This window comes from Terrapene carolina, unplaced genomic scaffold (assembly GCF_002925995.2).
Source record: "Terrapene carolina triunguis isolate 2854851 unplaced genomic scaffold, T_m_triunguis-2.0 Scaffold85, whole genome shotgun sequence".
Lineage (NCBI taxonomy): Eukaryota > Metazoa > Chordata > Testudines > Emydidae > Terrapene > Terrapene triunguis.
Window position 1 is genome coordinate 4,808,386 of NW_020664436.1, and position 23,870 is coordinate 4,832,255.

General features: G+C 41.3%; 1 protein-coding gene across 1 annotated transcript in view; it reads right to left on the reverse strand.

Moving 5' to 3' along the window:
* Positions 1–23,870, reverse strand: part of DNAH8 (dynein axonemal heavy chain 8) — a 525,323-nt gene that overhangs the window by 326,246 nt on the left and 175,207 nt on the right. The window contains exons 23-26 of the mRNA XM_026649503.1: positions 18,763–18,869; positions 14,900–15,002; positions 10,628–10,823; positions 6,635–6,828 (exon numbers count right to left, since the gene is read on the reverse strand). Coding sequence (XP_026505288.1) covers positions 6,635–6,828; positions 10,628–10,823; positions 14,900–15,002; positions 18,763–18,869 — 600 coding nt within the window. The remainder of the gene's footprint in view (positions 1–6,634; positions 6,829–10,627; positions 10,824–14,899; positions 15,003–18,762; positions 18,870–23,870) is intronic.

Sequence of the window (23,870 nt, forward strand, 5' to 3'; positions counted from 1 at the left end):
TAGATCATGGTGGCCCCCGCGGGAATCGATACCAAGTGTCCCTGGAGGGGGTCATAACTGGAGGGATAATAATGCCTTGGCTGTCTGTCAGGGCTCTACTGCCTTTGCGAAGATACTGGTGCAGCTATCTCCTCCAGTCCTCTGATTCTGAGGACATTTGCATTGGTAGCAACGGTACCGCTGGTACTGAGGAGTTCCTGCCCAATGGATGGAGATCGGACCTCTCCTGAGACAACAGCAACAGTTCTTCTTCTGGGGTAAGGACATCTCTCAGGAGGGCAGGGCCCAAAAGGAGTGGAGACTGCGCGTAAGGAAGGATGATAACCTCCAGCATTACAAAGGTTTCTGTATGGCCCAGAGTCCAAGGAGTTCCAATACAAATGCCTAAAGGTCCCAGTTCATGTGACAGAGCCAGAAAGACTTTGGAATGACGAGATGATACCTGCATTCATAGATAGGACTGGAGAGCATTTGTCTTTCTGCCCCGGTCACCGTCAGTCACTGTTGAATCCCTCTTTTCCCACACCTTACCCTCCAGCCTGAGGGTCTCAGCAGAGCTGCTTCCGAGGGTTCCACACACAATGTCTTGCCCAACCTGGACCAGTTCAGAGAGGAAACACATTTCTCCTGGACAGTCTAATGCAGGGATTTGTCCTTATGCTCATGCAAGTGTCTCTTACTGACATGGGGAGTCCTGTGTGACGAGCCCTTGGCTTGCTAAGAGCTCTGCTCCAATGCTTGTGCTTGGAGGGGCACTGCTGGTCAGCTGAGGTGGATGTACAGGGGGGTCTCTCAGACCTGTGTCAGAGCAGGGCCTCATAGCCTCTTCCATCAGACTTTTTCAGTCAGAGCTCTCAGGCATCTTTAGTTCTGGGCAAGAAGGAAGATATGTGCCTCACTTAGACAGTACACGCACCCGTGATGCTCATCACTGATGGAGAAGGAGTGAGGGCAGGAGACACAGTTCTTGAATTCCAGGACCCTGGGCATAATCTTGGGACCAGGGAAGATTTCACCTCAACTGGGGTGGAGATTAGGGGAGTTTTCTAGTCTATACTAAACTACACTAACTAGAATTCCTAAGGTAAGATATAAACTATTTACAATTAAATTTTACAGATTCTGCAATAACGAAGGAGGGAATGATTCCAACTCAAGCCATCCAGCTGTAAGAAAGAACTAGAGAAGCATTGACCCACACTGCCTCGTATACCCTCGGTTGGGAGCACAAGGAGAGTTACTGACCATGTGCAGATCAAAAGACACGACTATGAAGAAGTTCCAGGCTTGGGCCCACAGTGTGCACATTTACCCACATGTAGAATACACACAGTGACAGTAACTCAAAGAAGAAGTTGAAGCTAGAGAAATTCAGACTGGAAATAAGGGAAATAGGAAAGTTTTAACACTGAGGTTAATTAACCACTGGAACAACTTGCCATGGGTTGTGGTGAATTCTCTATCACTGACCATTTTTAAATTAAGTTTGCACATTTCTTCTAAAAGATGTGCTCTAGTTCAAACAGGAATTAATTTAGAGAAGTCCTATGGCCTGTATTATTCAGGAGGTCAGATCACAGTGGTCCTTTATGACCTTGTATTCTGTGAATCAAGGAATCCCAGAATATCAAGTAAAAGATGGGTCTTGTCCTGACTAGAGACACACTAAAATCATTCTGCTGCCCTAGATATCATCTAGTAAAATTGTTTTTGGTCATCAAATGGAAAAACTGAGAATGTAGCTACATCCTCATCTAGGGATGTTGACAAACTAATATCAGTCAATTATCTGGGACAGGATCTGCACCCACATCTTCCTAATCAGATTTGTCCTCACAGTCAGAATGTTTTCCAAGGGAAGTGACCCATAGTTATTGGGTACTGGATACTCCATTAACAAGAGGACACTATTAGGATGGGTGGAACCAAAGTGAACAATACCAAAGCACACTCCTGCTCCCAATCCCCCTCAAAGCAAAGGAGGTTCAGCACTGGGTCTCTTTAAAGTGAAGCAGTCTTTAGGTCAACTTACTATAAAACATAGACTTTCTTGCTTTCTGAACAAGTCTCAGAGCAATGATCATACCTTCTTTTCAACACTAAGGAAGAAGTAATTAATGCTGAATTCAACTCATATCCATTGCCTCTGGATTTCTTTAATCCTGAAGATTTTTTGGAGTTAGTCTTCAAAATAGTCTTGTTGCTCTAAATTGACCCTAACGCTAAACATATAGGCTTTTCAACGGCAGGTAGCTTCCTTAAAACTTTCTCTAAGGGCTGGTCTACACTACGAGGTTAGGTCAAATTTAGTCGTGTTAGGTCAATTTTATAAACAATGAGGCTACACAACCAACCCCGTTCCGTCGACCTAAAGGGCTCTTAAAATCAACTGTTGTACTCCTCCCTGATGAGGGGAGTAGCGCTAAAATTGACCTTCTTGGGTCGAATTGAGGTAGTGCAGACGCAGCGTTGTATAATTTGACGGTATTGGCCTCCGGGAGCTATCCCTGAGTGCTCCAATGTGACCGCTCTGGACAGCACTTTCAACTCTGATGCACTAGCCAGGTACACAGGAAAAGCCCCGGGAACTTTTGAATTTCATTTCCTGTTTGGTCAGCGTGGTGAGCTCAGCAGCACAGGTGACCATGCAGTCCCAGAATCGCAAATGAGTTCCAACATGGAGCAAACGGGAGACACCGGATCTGATTTCTGTATGGGGAGAAGAATCTGTGCAGGCAGAACTCCGATCCAGCAGAATAAATGCAAATATATATGCCAAAATCGCATGGGGCATGGTGGAGAGAGGCTACACCAGGGACACACAGCAGTGCCGCATGAAAGTTAAGGAGCTCAGGCAAGCCTACTACAAGACAAAGGAGGCAAACGGTCACTCCAGGTCAGAGCCCCATACATGCCGCTTCTATGATCAGCTGCATGCCATTCTAGGGGGGAACCCTACCAGTACCCCACCACTGTCCATGGACACCTGCAAGGGGGGAGTCTCATGCAACACGGAGGAGGATTTTGTGGATGCGGAAGAGGAGGAGGAGGAGAAGAATGCGCAGCAGGCAAGCAGAGAATCCATTCTCCCCAGCAGCCAGGACCTTTTCCTCACCCTAGAGCCAATACCCTCCCAAGGCAGGTTCCTGGACCCTTAAGCTGGAGAAGGCACCTCTGGTGAGTGCACATTTGTAACTACACTACCGGGGTTAAAAGCAATTGTGCTTACTGTTTGATTTGCCCTGAAGAATTGGGACGCATTCACAGCCAGTACAGCTATTGGAAAAGTCTGTTAACGTGTCTGGGGATGGAGCGGGAATCCTCCAGGGACATCTCCATGAAGCTCTCCTGGAGGTACTCTGAAAGCCTTTGCAGAAAGTTTCTGGGGAGGGCTGCCTTATTTTGTCCTCCACAGTAGGACACTTTACCACGCCAAGCCAGTAGCAAGTAATCTGGAATCATTGCAGCACAAAGCATGGCAGCGAATGGTCCTGGGTTTTGGTTGCATTCATGCAACATTCGGTCTTTATCTTTCTGTGTCAGCCTCAGGAGAGTGATATCATTCATGGTCACCTGGTTGAAATAGGGGAATTTTTGTAAGGGAACAGTAAAAGGACCCCATTCATGCTGGGCTGTTTGCACTTGGCTAAAAGGGATCATCTCGGAGAAAAGCCACGCGGTGGCGGGAGGGGTGTGCACATCCACCCCAAAACCGCAGCCCCTCCTTTTAAACGGCAAACCCAACCAGCATTGCTTGCTATGGGAAAGGAGGGCGTTACAGTTTGAAACCATTCCCACATGTTATGAAGGCGGAAGAAGCCAACTCCGCGTACCCTTTGGCTTACCAGGGCTGCCTGGAAACCGAATTCTGTTGCCCAGCCGTGTGTGATGTGTCACCATACCGGCAGGCGCTCAATATAAAAATCAAAATGCGACCTTGTATCTAAAGCACATGTGCTGTCTGCTGTGAATTGCTTGATTCACTGTGAAAGACTCTCCCTTTTGTTCTCAGAAATGTATCTTCTTAAATTTTACTCTCCCTTTTTATTCCCCCTGCAGGTGCAAATGTTTCTATGCTCCCCATATCAACTCTGTCTATTGCAGATTAGAAGGTGAAAAAAATGCACTCCGCGATGACATGTTTTCTGAGCTCATGCAGTCCTCCCGCACTGATAGGGCACAGCTGAATGCATGAAGGCATTCGGTGGCAGAGGCCAGGAAAGCATATAGTGAGCACGATCAGAACACGCAGGAGGAGATGTTGAGGCTAATGGGGGAGCAAAGATTGGAAAAAATGCCTCACAGTGAGAAATGTAAAGGCCTCAATCCATTTAGCTTATCAAAAAGAATTTTGAGAGGTAACTTGATGATGATGTATTATGGTGAAAGTACCTGCACAGGGAGAAAATACTGTATACTAAAGGGCTCTTGAATCTAGCAAATAAAGGCATAACAAGAACCGATGGCTGGAAGCTAAAGCCAAACAAATTCAAATTAGAAATAAAGCACAATTTTTTAACAGTAAGGGGAATTAACAATTAGAACAAACTGCCAAGACAACTGGTAGATTCTCAGTATTTTATATCTTCATATCAAGACTGGATGCCTTTCTGGAAAATATGCTTTAGTCAAATGCAAATTACTCAGCACAAAGCAAGGGTAAGGTTTGATAACTTGCGTTATACAGAAGGTTAGACTAGATGATCTAATGATCCTTCTGGCCTTAAAATCTAATGATGTTAATTACATCAATGAACAAACCAGAACTGAAGAACAGGGTTAACAAGCCAGCATATAACAGGGCAGAGAGCCAAAGACAACTGCAGAGACTATGCAACAGTGTGGAACTACCTAAATCTATCTAGCCTAATTATAAAAACAGAGAAAACACAAAAAATAGCTCAGTACAAATGGTTATTTTGGAGATTTTTAAAATGAAAAACCAATGAAAGATTGAATGTGAAGACTGGAGCTTCTGACCTTAAATTGCCAGAGGTGACGAGGAGCTAAATTACAGCCGGGGCTAGCACATTCATGGTTCCAGAGGACACTGCACTTTCAAGAGTTCTATCTGAATGCACCTGGAAGCATCTGTCTCCCAAAGTAGGAGCCCATATTTGCAATACACAAAGCAGAAACAATAGCAGTTCAGTCTAATTTATATCCCTTTCTCTAGCCGCTCCCACTTTTGTGCTTTTTTCAAGAAACATTCTTACAAAATATTATTTTATCAAGAAATATATATCCTTCTCTAACATTAAGTATGCTGGGTGCTACAAAATTCTGGACATAAATACTCAGAGTAGTTTAATTAATTGCAGTATTTGAGGTATTTTTAATTCTAAGTATAATTAATAGAAAATGCAATCGTAAAAGTAAATGTCATGGTAAAAGAATATTATGCTGCAGTAAATTTCCATTTTTAGTGCTGCTCACCGTAATATCAGAAACTGAACTTCTGGCACCCACATTCCCAATGTGTGGCTGGAGAATTCTCATAATTCTAGCGCTGTAAAGCCATTAAGGGTATATCTACACTGCGATTAAACACCCATGGCTGAATCACGTCAGCTGACTCAGGCTCATGCTACTGGGCTGTAAAATTGCAGTGTAGACTTTTGGGCTTGGGCTGGAGCCAAAGCTTTGGGACCCTGCAAAGGGGGAGGGTCCCAGAGCCTAGGCTACAGCCTGAGCCTGAACGTCTATACCGCAATTTTACAACCCCGCAGCCCAAACCTTGTGAGCCCGAGTCAGCTGACACAAGCCAGTCGTGGGTGTTTAATCACAGTGTAGATATACCCTAACTCACCTCACTTGTGGGGTGCTCCTGCTTAGGAAAAATACAATATATATAGTTTACTCCTGTTGCTGTAAGGTCATAGTGATTTCTTTCAGCTGTTAATCAATTTATTTCCACATCCTTTTCCTCCAATCTTCTTTAGTTGTCTTCTTATTTCAGACGATGAAGAGACTTATAGAGTAGTGGTTCTCAACCTTTCCAGACTACTATATCCCTTTCAGGAGTCTGATTTGTCTTAGGTACCCCAAGTTTCACCTCACTTAAAAACTACTTGCTTATAAAATCAGACATAAAAATACAAAAGTGTCAAAATACATTATTACTGAAAAATTGCTTACATTCTCATTTTTGCCATATAATTATAAAATAAACCCATTGGAATACAAATATTTTACTTACATTTCAGTGTGATATTGAGCCTGTTTTTCACTTGTGAGCCTTGTCATTTGGTGGCCGGACAGCAGTGGTATCGTTTTGCCCCCCTTATTTCTGCGCTGCTACTGACGGCAGTACTGCCTTCAGAGCTGGGCGGCCAGAAAGCAGTGGCTGCTGGCCGGGGCGTTCAAGTTGTTTGTGGCAGGGGAGGACTATTTTTTAAATCCCGCTTCCATCCCACCCCATAATACCCACTTCCACCCGCTCCCGCCTTGTTTGTTGAATTTTTATCCTGCTCCTGGTATTATGGCAGTGGGTGCTGCGAGACCTGCGGGACCCCTGTCCCACTGCACGGCTCTAGAACCTGTTGTAAAACGAGGCAAAAATCTCGATGAGTTGACCTCTGTGTACCCCTGTTATAGAGGATACTCCTCTAGAAATGCTCATCAATAAATTTACCTGAACTTTAGCATCTCTGTCTTCTGTCCACAGAACCTTATATTTCTGAAAGTCTTGCAGTGCTTCACTAGCTGCTTTTCTTACGGAATTTACAGACGAGGAGAGGAGCACAACTAGTTTAGAAATATCTTTGTGTTCTGCGACACCTGGATAAAAATTTCTTAGCTTTCTTACAGGAATCTCATCAAGTACTTCTGTAAAATAAACAATTTACATAAAAAGTTAACAAACCATTAAAATCCACCTTCACATATCCAAAAATATACAACTATAATTGTCTCCCAATATATTTTTAACAAAACAGAAGACAAAAGAGTTAAACCAAAAAATGTGGAAGTTTCAAAATCTGTAACCTGTACTTCATTACTGCTTGGGTTGTTGCATCCCATTCCCCTATCCTCTATCTATATGTTGCGTATTTGCATTTTAAATTTTCAGGGACTTTGTCTTCATTCTTCTTGTAAAGTGCATACCTACACAGTTTTGATGTTATTTTATGTAAAGTGATATTTGTTAGGTTTGTTAAAACCATACATTTCAAATATTTAACCATACAAGCTCTCTCAAACAGTATGAGGTACTTTATTGCTTATATGCGACACCCTTGTTATTCGATGAAAGACCCTTTTCTAAGCAAACTGTGCCAAAATATGTAGTTTAAGGAGCTGTAAATGTCACTTGTCGCCCAAGAGACACATTTTAACTTCAATTTCTATATGTGAGAGGTTAGTACATATAAGTCCATTAGGGATGTCAAACGATTAAAAAAATCATTACAATTAATTGCGCGATTAAAAAAATAGTCAAGATTAATTGCAGTTTTAATTGCACTGTTAAACAATAATAGAATACTAATTTAAATGTATTATAAATATTTTGGATGTTTTTCTACCTTTTCAAATATATTGATTTCAATTACAACACAGAATACAATGTGTCCAGTGCTCACCTTATATTAATTTTTATTATAAACATTTGCACTGTAAAAAAGATAAAGAAAATAACAGTATTTTTCAATTCACTTCATACAAGCACTGTAGTGCAATCTCTTTGTTGTGAAAGTGCAACTTAGAAATGTAGGCGTTTTTTTACGTAACCACACTCAAAAAACAAAACAATGTAAAACTTTAGAGCCTGCAAGTCGAAGCATGAAGGAACATATGAATGTTTAGCATATCTGGCATATAAATACCTTGCAACGCCAGTTACAACAGTGCCATGCGAATGCCTGTTCTCACTTTCAGGTGACATTATAATTAAGAAGCAGGCAGCATTATCTCTCATAAATGTAAACAAACTTGTTTGTCTTAGCAATTGGCTGAACAAAGGGGAGGACTGAATGGACATGTAGGCTCTAAAGCTTTACATTGTTTTGTTTTTGAGTGCAATTATGTAAAAAATAATAATTCTAGATGTGTAAGATATTTCATGATAAAAGAGATTACACTACAGTACAAATATTTGTAATAAAAAACAATAAGATAAAGTGAGCACTGTACACTTTTGTATTCTGTGTTGTAATTGAAATCAATATATTTGAAAATGTAGAAAAACATCCAAAAATATTTATAATAAATTTAAATTGGTATTTTATTATTAAAAGTATGATTAAAAATGTGATTAATCACAACTACTTTTTAATCTAGTTAATGTGTTTTGCATTAATCACATGCATTAACTGCGATTAATCTGCAGCCCTAATTTACATACAATTGAACACATTTTTAAAAGTGTGATTCCCAATATTTTTGTTGACAATTATTGTTATGCTATTTTCTCATGTTTTCTTTAACAGATTCAAAATATTTTCATGAAGTAATCAGGGCCGGCCTTAGGGAAAATAGCACCCTGGGCAAACTTGTATTTTGGCACCCCTGGCCCCAGCTGCCTTCCCCAGCTCCCTACCCCCCCCCCATTGCCCAAGCCCCCACTGCCTCTTCCCCCACCCCTCATTGCCCCAAACTCCCTTCTATGACCTCGCACTCCAGGCCCACCCTGCTTCTTGGCTCTTAACCATAGCACCGCCCCTGCCCACGTCACCCACACGTAGGGCCAATCCTGCCCTGCAGTGACTCACATCTGGATGCCACAGTGATTGGCATCATAGGAAACCCCACAGAAGTCACTTTGACTCCCCCAGCAAGTGTTACAGGGATTCACTCATTTGGTCATTGAGCAAGACAGCCAAGACAATGCAGTAGGCGGTCTTCTGCACTCTCACAGGGTGAGCGGGGCTCTGGGGCAGAGTCGTATCTCTCCTGCACCTCCCAAACTCTCCCACTCAGCATGGCATCCAGCTGCTCTGCCAGAGCCCCAGAGGGTTGGTAGCCCAAGGGGAGGTGCAGCTAGGGGCACAGGAAGGGGTCCCTGGGAGCTGGGAGCACAGGGAGGGGTCCCCCAGGCTCTTGGGGCACAAAAAGGGGCCCCTGGGAGCTGGGTGGGCTGGGACCTAGAGGCACAGGGAGGGGTCCCTTGGAAGATGGGGCAGCTGGGAGATGGGGGAACAGGGAGGGGTCCCCTGGGAGCTGGGGGGGACTAGGAGCTGGGGGAACAGGGAAGGGGCCCTCAGGAGCTGGAAGGGCTGGGAGATGGGGGTATAGAGAGGGGGTCCCCTGGCAGCTGTAGGAGGCTGGAACCTGGGGCACAGGGTCAGGACCCGTAAGACTTACTGATCTCTCTGCCCTGCAGTTTTAATTCCCAGTCCCTTCCCTTCCCATCCCAATCTGGAAGAGGCTGGCAACTTCCAGCTACCATTGGCTGGCCGAGACGCCACACTCACATTCCATTGGGCTGAATGGCTTTCATTCAGGCCGCCCATGGAAAGAGGAACAGCAAGGCTGGGACAATCTGGGGGGAGAAAGGAGGAAAGGGTCTGGCTCGCAGTCGCAGAGTGCAGAGGCAGAACTTGGAACCAGTGGGAAACCATGTGGGGCGGTGAGCAGGTGGCCTCCGCTCAGGAGCAGGGAAGCGTATGCAACGCTCCATGCCAGGCTGCACCCCACAGGTAGTAAGGGGAAGCCCAAGCCCCTGGCCTATGCACCACAGTGCCCTCCTGGCTATAGCGCCCCGGGTGGGCACCCACATTGTCCTGCCCTAAGGCCGGCCCTGCAAGTAATGCTTTATGCATCCCTACATTCTCTCATATCATGGCATATTAATTGAACTCTTAAAATTCTGTGCAACACATGCCCCTCATGAATTAAAGGACAATCTACTCGCCTATTTAAGTTACTTATATGGCCACCATCACCTCAGCATCCAAGCATCCCACAATCTCTAATGTATTTATCCTTAATACACTCCTGTGAGTTACAGAAGTACTACTATCCTGTATTTACAGATGCACATCTATACAGATGCATATATTACAGATGCGGAATTGAAGCACATACAGAAAGCTTGTGGTGGAGCAGGTTACTGAACCCAGGTCTCATAAATCCTACCTAGTGCCCTAACCACTCTAGCATCCTTCCTCTCTCTTAATAATGCTGGTAATTATTCTGCATATGTCCACTTTAGGAATGCAGATAATAATGAAATCTTTCAGTTGTAATGTCAGTGACCTGAATCCTAATAACAGCACTGCCTCTCTTTCCCATGTTAACCCTCCAGTGAATGAAGTTTGCATAACTTTTTATTTTATCCAATAACATGATGGGCTACATTCTTCAGTACTAAGAAAGTAGGAGCAGTACATAAAGGTAACACTAACAAGTTTATGTTGCTTGAGGTTAAAGGGGAAACTTAGACTGTGACAATATTTATATTATGTAATAGTTTATCTGATTATTGCGTAGTTTCCTACTACTTTCATGAGTTTGGAATAGCCATTTCTGTTAAATACAACTGTCTAAATTAAAGTAAAAATAGCTAAGGTAATCCAAAAGAATACACACTAGGTCCCTTTCAAACCAAGTGAGAATAATCATGAAATATTCAGAAGCAAAGACATTTTATTAGAAGAAAAAAGTTAAAGTAAGCAAAAAACCTTACTTTCTTCTTTTTTGGCTGCTTTCCCTGCTACCATACTGGGTGATGAAGAGACAACAGGTACATTTCTGTTCAGTAATATACTCGATTTTTGTAAGTGTTGCTGTCCCCAATGTGCGACTCCACGACTTACTTCCAGTGTTAACTGGATCATGCGATTGATGGCTTGCTGTATATCATCTAAACTAGGAACCATTACCTGCACAAAATATAAAAAATGTTGTTTAAATAAATGCACCATAACCTAATTTTCCAAGGGCTACATTGAGCCTTTCGTCATAGTCCTTGCTAAGGGTGCTGCATAGCTCTGCCACCCCGTAGGAGCTCAAAACAATTGTGACTCAGAAGCACCCCTCTGAACCACAATCGTGCCGAGCTCCTGTTTTACCCAGGGATGGACATGTTCGACATTGCCCCATTGCCAGCCACAGAATATTACCTTTCTTGTGTCCAACTACTCAGTGCCATTGCTGGTGCTGACCATGGCAGAGCTCCCGCCCCCACCAAATTAAAGGATTGCACCACCTGCCCAGGAATATTTCTGAAGTTGGGTGTCCTCTCCAGCTACCTATTCTATCTGGAGGAAGCTCATCCCCCCAACCGGTGTGAGATTTGTCAGACCTTCACACCTATGTATTGCAAAGACTGACAGATTAAGCTTCAGACCCTTCTAATTCAGGAGTAGCCATGAGAGAAGCTGAATTATCCTTGAAGGAGCTGACAAAGACAGATACAGGTTCAAAAACCTTCACTTCTGGATTTGCAAAGCTGAACTCAACTTCCTCAGCATCATTACCAGGAGCAAGACCTTTTCTGAAAATGTCCTGTAGTGTCACAATGCAATAATCATATAATTATGATTAAGGCATATTCATGTTTTTGGTCCCAGATTCGATTACATTTATTTTTAAAGACACAGATTTTTCTCCTCCTCCTCCCCACCCACCCACATTGTATCACTATGATGCAGAGTTAAGGTAGTCTGGGTACCCTAAATGTGCATTTCCATATCTCAATATGTTTGCATTTCTTTTAAATTTAACATTTATTAAATTTGTTGGATTCATAAAGAGATTATTTACCTTGTACTAAATGAAGGTTATTTACTTATACCTGGAGTTCTCCAAGATTACTCTGCACATTCACACTTATGGGTTATGTGCTGTCCACTGCAGGCTAATAGTAGAACCTTCTACAAGCAGCACCCATTAGAGCACACGTGTGCCCCCTCCTGTCTCTCTCCTCAGTGTACCTGAACGTTCTGAGGGTGAGTCTATATATAGGGGTTATACACTGTCTTCTGCCTCAGTTCCTTCTACTGCCAATTCAGAGAAACCTTAATATAACACTAAGAAAGAGGGGAAGGTGGGAGGGAAGTGTGAATATGCAGAGTCATCTAGAAGAGCTCTGGTTACAAGTAAGTACCCTTCATTTCTTCTTTGAGTGGCTCTGCATATACCTGTGGGTAGTATGGCAAGCAGTGCTGAAAATTCAGGATGTGGAACAGAGTCCTAATTAAATAAAGTTTGAAGCATCATCAAATTTAAATCTGCTCTTGAAGGCAAATTCAAAGCATAATATTTATTAAAGATATGGACTGACTTCCAAGGAGCAGATTTACAGATTTCTTCAATAGGAACATGTTTAAGGCAAGCAAAAGACACTGTCACTGCCCTAGTACAATGAAACCTTACAACAGTTGGCACAGGGACTACTGCTTACTCATAACATTAAATGATACATTGTTTAACACTCCTGGAAATAGTCTGAGCAGATATACTAAGAATCATAAAGGTCATAGTGTAAGAAACAAATAACCAAAATGACTTCCTAAAACTCGTAGTTCTATTGAAATAATACGCTAAAACTACCAGAGGTCTTGTATTTATAGGTAATCTGAGTGAGCTTCCCATCCTTGAATGGAGGCATATCTGTCACTAGATTCTTGGTAGACAGAAGCCAGGAGAAGTGAACCCCTTTTCCACTTGATGTGGGTCTTTCTACCAGTCTAATAAGAAGATAACTTCATTTGCAAGTGTCACTTGCATGTCCACATGATTCTTTCTGGGAAAATACACTGATTTTTAACTACCCCTGTATGGAACATAGGTGAAGTCTAGCAAACTGTGTCATGTAGGTTCAGGAGACCATGTGTCCCAGAGGCCTGAGGCACACCCTTGTTGATGTTTTGGTGAGCCTGTAATTGGGTAATGAAGTCCACTATGATCTGGAATCTTTACCATAGGAAATACACTTTTGCTGACTTTGAATCCAGCAGCATCCCTATGTATTCTATGATAAGGGTTATAGTGAATGTAGGCCTTGTTTATTCTGAACTCCAGTGAGAACAGACTGAAGAATGTTTGAACTGTGCTACTTTATGGGTGATTTCTCTCTGATCAACCAGTCATTGAGATATGGGTAAATTTGTGTGCCTCACTTTCTTAAATGTGTTGCCACCACTTCAAGGCCCTTGGTGAATACTCTGTGCCATTCTACAAAGGGTAGAACCTGTACTAGTAATAAGTCTTTCCTACTAGGAATCACATGTACTTCCTGTGAGCCAGCTGTATAGACAGACACAAGTCAGAATCTTGGAATCAACGGACACTGCTGGCCAAAAGAATCTGAACTCAGGTGCATTGGGTGCATGCACACCAACAGTGAAATATATATAGTCAAGCACTTGAAGAAGGTGGTCAAGATTTAAAGCCTGGGGACTTAGCTTCTGCCATGAGGCTGAAAGGTCTTGGTGTTGAGAAGGCCCTGGGCCTAACTAAAACCTAACAAAAATATGTGAGTTTTGGCTATATAAAAATAAAACAAAATAAGCATAACTAGTAATAAATACCTAACTACTATACAAAACACTGAATCTATAATAAAGGATTGTGGGGAAGCAGGTGGACACATCCTAAGTTCCGTCTCAGCTGCCATGAGTGATAAAAAAAGAAGTGAGGGACAATTGGGCCCATCCTTTATGCCCTCAGGGGGTGTATCAGAATATGTAGGGTGCAGGTGCAACCCCAATGGACACCGCTGGTCAAAAAAAAACCCAGTCTCATGTTCATGGAGCACACATGCACCTTGAAGCAAGATCCATGTACAAAAAAAATCTCAAAGAAGAACATTTGGTTTGGGGATAATTACAACATCTCTGTAATGTATTTAACTCCATCTCAACACAGTTTTTGTCAGAAAATGTAATTTTTTTGTTTTAATTACAGTTTTCATATATTAACACTACATAAGAATGCTACCATGTGACATTTCTAGAGATGTTAAGATATGTAGTATCAATCTCAAATCACGTTTTAAATATATAACTTTCATGGCCAGATTCACCAGTATGCTCCAGCTGCTTTATGCCACTCTAGAGTAGCATAAAACAGCCTGAGTATATTGGCCGGTTATGCTGGATTTAAACTCACTTTGTTTTGCCAGTTCACTGCAAAGCAGCTAGAGAGTATACCCCTTCCCTCCTTTCCTCCAATTCCCCCTACTTGTTGCACTTCCCTATACTTCCCTAATACTCATACTCCTGTCTCCACCTCCCTCATGAATCCCTATGTAAACCCACATGCACACTCCGTTTGCTACTCCCATCTACCTTCCCTGTTAAATAGATCTGGTGAAATGAATTACTTTTGAAAAGAAGTATTTAGTATTAATGGCAATTTTTACCATTAATTTTCATAACAAAGTTTATCTGTCAGCACAGGCTGGTGCATAAAATCTTCAGAGAAACCTATGAAGAATTTCTCTTTTTCCAAATGATCACCACTTCCCATTGTTCGCAATACAAGTGAGGTGATGTGCTTTTACAGATGCTGGCCATGACAAAAACACCACCACAACAAAAACTATCAACACAATCACATAACCACACCAAGGGCTGAAGTCATAAAACAGCCAAAGCGTCAATATAAAAAAGAACCAATCTAACATTTCAAACACCAAAAATAAGGGAGAAATTAACAGAAATTAATCAAAAAGAACAGAAATGAACAAATATGAAATATAGTTGCTGACAAATACTACACTATATAAATGGTTCTGATCCCAGCAGCTGGCCACTGTAAGAGGTAACTGAGAATGTCGGGCTGTGAATACATTTTATCAAGGGGACACCTGCCTTGCTCCAGCAGTCACTGTTCTTTTAGATGGCTTCAAGGTCAGCACAGTTATCACACATCTCACAAGTGGGGATATGGAAATGTAATTCTTAGATAGCATCTTCTTACTTTGCTAAATATAATATCACAAATTGTTTACCACATTAGGAATAGCAAGATGCACTTCAGCTTTTAGGAAAGAAAGAACCTCTTCAGATTTGCTTGTCTGAGCAAAAAAAGCTGTTCGTCCAAAGGTGCTGGTGCTGAAAATAAAATTGAAATACATTATATATACTTCACCATAAAACTTTTCAATTATAATGCCATCATCATTTGAGTTACTATAAAAGGAAATTACTTCCCTTGAAATTAGGCATCTCTGAAATCATTTTGGAGAATTCTCACCCCAGGATCTCAGCTCCGTAACACAGGACAGACAGAATGCCCCTAGTTCTAAAAGTTTTTAATGTCGAAGGGTAGTGGTAGCAGCCAAGAGCATCATCATCCCCACCAAAGATAGTCACATGTCACCCTGGACCTAGCCACTGCCCTTAGAGCCTTCCAGTCAGTACGTGTTAAGTGTGACGAAAGGCTCCCCAAAATAATGAAATCTGATCACCAAGCATTTCAAGCAGGTCCTTCAATAGGGTGGAAAGTGAAATTGCCAGGATGATAAACCAATATAAAATGATCCACACATGATTAAAAACATACCCCAAAGACAAAACAAGTTGCAAGGATCAGGACACGTTAAAACAGACAGTTTCCAAATTTTAAAATGCAATGGCGTCACCTGGAGTGGAGCACCCACAGGGACAGCACTTGAAGAAGAACAGACAGTTTCCAAATTCTAAAATGTAGTGGCTAGGTGAGTGAGAATTCTGCAAGATGATATATTTAGTGAACCAGAAAAACTACTATGTAATTTCCTTCTCTCAAGATTCCATCTGTGCAGGGTGCCTGTGCTGAAATTCTGGCTCCACTGAAGTAAAAGCCAAAACTCCTATCGACTGCAATGGGGCCAAGATTTCACTTTGTAGCCAAAAGCATGAGTCATGTCCCCCCCTCCCAAAAAAATGGATAAAGCTGCAATAAGCACAATGATAAGACACCTCTTAAACATCCAACACAAGAAACTAGATATCTTAAAGTCTGTAGGAGGAGACAGCAATTAGAAAAAAAAAATATTGAAAGGAAATTGGCCAAATAAAGAAAAAGCACATCCTGAACATTTTTGTTTTCTTGGCAGTGGTGGTAGGGCTATAGCGAGAATTTGGACTTCCCTACCTTGGAAATAAATTTTGGGTATGGGAAGCCTGAAACTTGAAGCCAACCCCAAGCAATAATATTTTATAAAAATGGGAAGAATAGCTGCTTTATATATGTCTGCAATGGGAAGATCTCTCAAGGTAGGCAGTGGCCAGATGTTATGTGTAGGAGTTGGATTACACAACCTTGTCAGCAGGGCCGTCCTTAGGCATACTCAACATAGGCAGCTGCGTAGGGCACCTGAAAATTTGGGGCACCACTGGGTCTTAGTGTCCACCCTTCTGGCTTTCCTATCCCTGTTCTGACCCTTCCTGCAGGCTCCCACAGCTGGCTGCCTGGTGTCTTCCTCGGGAGGGGATCTAGTAGTTAACAGTGAAAAAGCTTTCCAGCCTGCCAGACCTATTAGCACAACATTGAAACTGTTAAAGAGCCATTCAAGGGGTAATGAAGCCATTTAACAGGCATTTGCCAAACCCCAGGTTATACTGTCAGTTTCTGAATTTACTGACAAAAACAGTTGTGCATTACTGTAATAAGGGACAACACCCTTTTCCTTCCAGATAGCTGGACAAAGAGTTTCCCTTTCTTTACTTCTGACTATCTGATGAACTAGTTTTAAGAGAACCCTCCAGCAAAATCAGTACCTTAGTAAGATATAAAATCCTTTGTTATGCCTAAAATCTTTGGAAACATATATTTTAAAGTTGGTGAAATTTCATAAACATGTCTATTGTTATGGAGATCACACAAAGTAAATTAGTGTTCCCTTTTTCTAAAAGCAATGAACATTGTTATGAACACACTAAACCTCTGTGACTGAATAATTTAAAATAATGTCTTTGTTTCAGTGAGTTAAATATGTAGTAATCTGGAATGATTACTTTATGAAGGCTTAAGAGTACATTTAAAATATAAAATCAGCTTAGAAATACTGATTAAGAAAATGTAAAACAGAGAAGAGCTGCATCATGCATTCCATAATATTTAATGTTGTATTCAACAAGACAGCTGACTCGCCCTTACTACAAAGTTTTTGCAAAAAAATGTCTGACAAACTTCAGGGCATATAAAAAAACTTGTGACTGACATTTTTTATTCCCAAATTTAGTGCTTTTAATTAGGTACCTTCTGCATGTCTATTCTGCATGAGGGAGAGGGTACGGGGGTCTCTGCGGGGAACTGTGACTCTCCACCACCGTGAGGCGGGCCGGGCGTCTTGTTATCCTTTGCTGTCTCCCCCCCCACACACACACACCCGGGCTGTGAGCTTGGGCTACCGTCGGGCATAGGGGCACCAGTTTAATAATACTGCGTAGGGCCCCATAAATCCTAAGGACTGCCCTGCTTGTCAGAGAATTTCCAAAATCCATTTGTCTGAGGTTCAACTCCATGCCATCATGAAAAAAATAGTGATTCCTCAAGAAGAAATGGAAGGGAAATTAAAATCTATAAGTTTAGAAAATTCAAGAGTGCCCTTAGATTTGCTTCTTTGAGGAAGATTCAGAAATTGAACCATATAAAGACTTTTTTTTCTGATGTCTAGACCTCTATCTTCTAGTAAACAACTGTCTCATTGAGGAACCTGTGGACCAAGCTATAGTCTACTATTACTGTTGGCCCTTATGTTGAAAATGGAAAAGGGTCTTCCATAGGAAGGTTGGTATACAGACCAGGATTGATCAGGAATCCTTTAATTTCTAGAGTGCTAACTATCTTTTCACTGAACAACTCCAGTCTTTCCAAAGGGATATTTCCCATATTTTGTTGCATGAAATGGGGGAGGACCAATCTCCTAAGCAAGGACAGTTTCCCCAAAGTGTCTGCTGTGATTACAGAACTGACCCAAATCTCTGTGGATAGTTGATGCCATCTCTAGGGGGCATCTGAGATAACTCTAGTCTTGGAATCCTAGACTCTACTCCAAGGATTGCATCTGCAATCCAAGAAAACACTACAAGTGTTCTCCTTTCTCTGGTATCTTTGCCCTGATTATGAGGAAAAGGAGTGACTCTGCATTGAGGAAAACTTTTATTCTCTTCTTGGTTTGTTGGCTGAGAGAGGAAGCAACTGTTTGGGTTGGGGCATTGTAAGCCACAATTGTTTCACCATCTTTTCTCAGAAAAGCAGGGATTCTTTGAACTTGGAAGCACAAAATATTTGCTTAGAGTATTTGTTCGCTATCTATGGATGAAGTGAGATCTAGCTCTTGGCTTCAGAGTTAGAGGTCACTGTTCTAAAGTCAAAGCACATGGCATTCACAGATACATCTGCTATGAAAACTGTCACCAGATGACCTTCCTTAGGATTGAAGGAAAATCCTGGTTGAAGGATTGAAGGAAAAAGCCTTTGTTAATCTGTCTGTCCATTGTTAGAATGTGAGCTATGTAAAGCAAGGTTAATTCTTTCTCCAATTTCCGGAAACCACCTAGTGTATTGTGAGTGCCACTAGAAAAAACAAACAAAAAAAATAATGAATTTGAAATATGTTACACTGCCAAAACCCTTTATTTTGTCTATTGAAAACAGGAAGGTATATTAAAAGGTAGAAGGCTTTGGTTCATGGAAAAAGGATGTAGCATCTGTTGGTACTAGAAGAAATGAATTACAATCAATTAACATAAATGCATTTTCCCCTTAGTCTTTCATATAAATTCTTGATAACAAAGATAAAGACACTAAATGGATTTTCATAATACTACCTCAGTATTACTCTCTAAGCTGTTTTATTGAAGTACTATTTCACTTGCAACTTACTTTGAAACAAACATTCTTTTTTTAAGAGTATCCAAAGATAGCCGGGTGGCTTTCAACAGACTGTCTAGTAACTGATGACTGAAATATGCAACTACCTCTTTACATTCCTGCAACAAATAAAAATATTTAGATCCTGTACGCATATAATCAAAAAGAAATGTAAAAGAAGTAAATTGGAGAAGGTAAAATAAAGGAGAGAAAATTATTCTGAGTCACTCAATGAAGTTACATTTAAAAAAAAAATCTCATTTTAATAATCTGAAATAATTTTACCTGCATTTTTAATTTCTTCTGCAATGCCTACACCACAGGAAATGCTACCTCAGCCAGAAATGGGAAATTTAGGACCCCCCTTACACCATCTGAGAACCAACAACTAATTATGGGGAGTTGGTCAGGTTTTTAGTTTGACTAGCCAATGCCCAACAAGATCCTCAAAGGTTCTGGACCGACATTGCTTATTGAAAGAAATGTGGTTCAATATCATTTTATTTAAAAATTTAAACAAAAGTAAAATCAATAAAACAATCAAAGCTAAACTGTTAGTAGTAATATTAAACTAAAAATGGAACATTACAACAATCAAATCAATAAATTAGATTCAATATTGGATTGGAATTTAATCATCAAATTAATTAAATGAAATTAATACCAAAATCAATGCTTATAAATTCTAAAGAGGATTCTAAAAAAGGTGGTTGAACATTTGGTTATAAATCCCAACTAAAGATTTTTACACCAAAGTCTATCAGATCTTTGGTTTAAAGCGGGTCAAGAGTTTAATACTGAAAGCAAATAGTTTAATGTCTAAACCAGAACCCGAGAAACCAATTATAATGCTTCCTTCCTAGAATTCTATTCTTATATGATGGCTAACCTTTCCCTCCTTCTCCACGACAGAGATATTGTAATAGAGATTTTTAATGAAACACTCTTGAAAAGCAGAAGGTTGGGCAACGCTTATTTACCAGAAATTACAGATAATTTAAAGTCTATCATCAAGACTTTTAAAGATAAAACTATTCATAATGGTGTGCTCTATGAGACAATATTTAGGGCTGTTTAAACTTGGGGAGCTTTCCTGTTTTGGTGCCTTACCCTTGTGGTCTTTATGGGTGCTCAGACACAGATGCATGTACAGGCCTCCTGATAGGGGGAAGGGGGAAATTGCCCAGGGGCCTGGGTGATTTAAAAGGGCCCTGGAGCCCTGGGCCCTTTTAAATTGCCCTGGCGGGCTGCAGAGCTCCTAGGCGCACAAGGGTGGTATCGGCGGTAGCGAAGGCAGCCAGGTGGCTTGTGGAAGCCCTGGCCATGCCAGAAGAGCGCCCATTGATTGTTCTGCCCTCGGGCCCGGAATTGCTATCAGCGGGCCTGTGCATGTACATACTATACTTTCACATCCTAAAATTAAAGAATATACAAAGGCTGGGATGTTTCTCAGCTAATAAAAATAGAAAAAGGAAAATTAAGATACTTAAGATAATAGGGGGTTGCAACCTCTTCAGTTCTCAGTCTTCTGGTCTCTCATACAATAAGAGCTGGAACTGCAGTCAAGAAGCCGGACAGTAATGTTCTGCTGGCACAGTGCTTCTCACTAGCAGACCTTCTTCAGATGCAGGGAGATTGGTCAAAGGCTGGCATAGCCTGTTTGTTGATGTTGCTCCTCTCCTCAAAGTCTTGGAGATTCTGGAACATCAGTCTTCCCTCATGTGACTTATTGACCCAAAAGCCTGGACTTCTCAGCCTAATCCTTGATTATTATAACTGCAAACTTTGCTTATGCCACCTTGCAGCACCTCCCTCCAAGATATTTGAACTAATCAGGTGCAAGGCTATCTTGGAGCCATGCAAGCTGGTCTAATCTGATTCAAATTAGGTCATCCTTAGACTTGGAAAAGTCCTGCTTAAATCAGCAATTTAAAAATATTTGGTATTTTGCATACCATAGAGACTGATGTCTGTTAACACCAAAAAATATCAAAAATACAGATTCATGAAATCACTTTTGAGAAAACTGGCATTGTTTTATCTGAATGAAAGACTTGAGATGACATTGGGTCACAAGATTACAGAACGTTCATCATAAAAATAGCTAATTGAAAAAGAAATCTAGCAACAACCAGTCACTCAGCATTCATCCATCAGCAAGATTTAAAATAAGCTTGAATAAACTTATGATCAGTTATTAGTTTCATCACCTCCAGTTCCTTCTCAAAAACAAGGGATTTAGAGTATTTTTTCTATTTGGGAATTGGTCTATAAGTCAAACAGCTTGAAGTCCAGAATCTTCATGTTGATAAAAAAAAGTTACTTTAAAGTCCATGAAGATGAAACCCATTTAAAACAAAATAAAAATAAGTTTAATAAGGTTGTATAAGATATACTGTATAAGATATTCCTCTGACAGGCACTCTGGTCCTTTTGCCCAGGACAAAGGGACCAGAGAGAAGGGGGTGAAGCTCTCACCCCAGCTCTCTTAAGTTTTCTTTCTCCAAGCTGTATGCTAGCTTCCCCAGCCTGGACATTTGAGGTACTACAGCCACACTGAGATCCCACACATACTGCCATAGTAAAGAAGAAACAAAAAACTAAGGAATTAAAAACTAAAAATTATCATTAAAAACACCTAAGAAGAGAAAATGTGTATTTAAATACAAAATTGAAACAGTTTTCTAAAAACATTTTCTCTCACTCACCCTTCAGATTCCATCATACCAAACTAGAAATGTTGCTCCCATGCTCTATCATGGAAGCTTAGAAAAACTTTTGTATATGCACAGGGTGGGTACTCATTTGGAGAATTATAGGTAAAGAAACTAATTTTATCTTCCTCTCATCTGGGAATCTGCTGCTATGTGAGTCCAATACAGATAGTAAATAGAAAACAATAAAATCATCCTCCAAGAAAAGAGAGGGAGGGAATAAAAGAGACACCCCCCCCCAAACAATGAGGGACCAAATTACAAAGGTTTATTTTGCTTTTACTTTTTAGCTTTAAAAAATTTGAAGGGTCTTTTCTTACAGGATACCAAGAAAGGTTGGAGATCCTTTTGTCCAAAAACTACGTGGATGAGGTTAAAGCATCTGTACATAGTAAAAAAAAAAAATATTAAAGAACAAGTCATTTCATGGTATATCTCATTGAAAGATGCTCTGTGCTGCTCTGCCCATGAACAAACCAAGTGATTGACTGAGGAAGTCCTTTTTGCTAAGAGAAGTCTTCACTGGACAATTTGGAAGCCTGAAAAATAGCTTTCCTGTAGAAATAGTGGGTTTTGAAGCTTTACATCTATTTTATGTCGCCATACAAAAACAGAGCATCATGCTTCCTGCACTTCACAGTTTTGTTTCATGCCAACAAAATTTTACTACCCTAGCCACATCCAAAGTATGTTACTTTCTTCAGGTTGTGGAAGGACTTTAGGTCAGTTTTTATGAGCAAATTCATGATTTGGCTTAAGGACTACATTACCAGGGGAAAAAATCAAATATGGCTTTTTGATAAGTAATACCTCCATCTCCCAGATTCTTCTAGCAAAACTAACTGGCTTTCCTCTTAGTATCTTGAGGTTGAGAAAATAAAGGGCCATTTCTACCACAGACTCAAAATAGGGCTTGGTGAGCATTTGCAGAATCAAATTGAAGGCTTTATGCTCAAACAGCTTCTTGATTAGAGGTGGCAGTGTCTTTGAGGGGAAGCTGGTTTTGGAAACTGGGAAAGGTGTGGTTGAAGTAATAAGATGGACATTGAGGAGATAGGCTGTATAGCTTCTTGGGTTCAGACTTGGATGCACAAGTCAAACAAACACCATATAGGAGGAGGAATTTTAAGAGGTCTTTAGTATAGAGGGGTAAGGGAGTGATCTCTTTCATACACATCAGGAGGAATAAATTACCCAAATCACACTGCATGCAAGAAGTACCGTAACTCCTTGCTTAACGTTGTAGTTATGTTCCTGAAAAATGTGACTTTAAGTGAAATGACATTAAGCGAATCCAATTTTCCCATTAGAATTAATGTAAATGGGGGGGGGGTTAGGTTCCAGGGAAATTTTTTTCACCAGACAAAAAACTGTATTAGATATATATACACACAGGATAAGTTTTAAACAAACAATTTAATACTGTACACAGCAATGATGACTGTGAAGCTTGGTTGAGGTGGTGAAGTTAGAGGGTGAAAGAGGGTGGGATATTTCCCAGGGAATGCCTTACTGCTAAATGATGACTAGCACTCGGCTGAGCCCTCAAGGGTTAACACATTGTTGTTAATGTAGCCTCACACTCTACAAGGCAGCACAAATGGAAGGAGGGGAGACAGCATGGCAGACAGAGACACACACCCTTTGTGTGGGAGAGAGAGAGAGAGATGCGCATTGCCCTTTTAAGTACGTTGACCCCACTTTAAGTACACTGCCTTTTTAAGTACATCAGGAAGTTGAGAAAGCAGCTGCAGCCAGCAAGCTCTCTCCGTCCTGAGCCCTGTCGTGTCCCTACCCTGCTCTATATGGAGAAGGGATAAGTGGGGGGCAGGGGCAGGTGGAAGGGGGACACCCTGACATTAGTCCCCCTTCCCTTACCCCTTACCCCCCCCGCACAGCAAGCAGGAGGCTCTCAGGAGCAGCTCCAAGGCAGACGGCAGGAGCAGCACACAGCAGTGGGGGGATGGACAGCTGAACTGCCGGCAATTGATAGCCTGCTGGGTGGCTGCTACACAGGGAACTTAGGGGAGCAGGGAGCGGATAGGGGGGCTGCTGGTCCACCCTGGTTCCAAGCCCCCACCAGCTAGCTGCAACGAGCTGCTCTTCCTGCAAGCAGTGGACAAAGCAGGTGGCTGCCAAACAATGTTGTAAGGGAGCATTGCGCAACTTTAAACGAGCATGTTCCCTAATTGATCAGCAACGTAACAACAAAACAACGTTAACTGGGACAACTTTAAGTGAGGAGTTACTGTAATTGAAACCTTTCTGGATTTGAGCACAAAATCCAACAGGTTCTATGAATAGTATAAGATGAGACCACTCTGATTCCAACTTGTAAGTCACAGACTTTAAAGGTCTGAGTAAATGAGTACACTTTGATGAGTGAGCTCTTGAACGATTAAAATA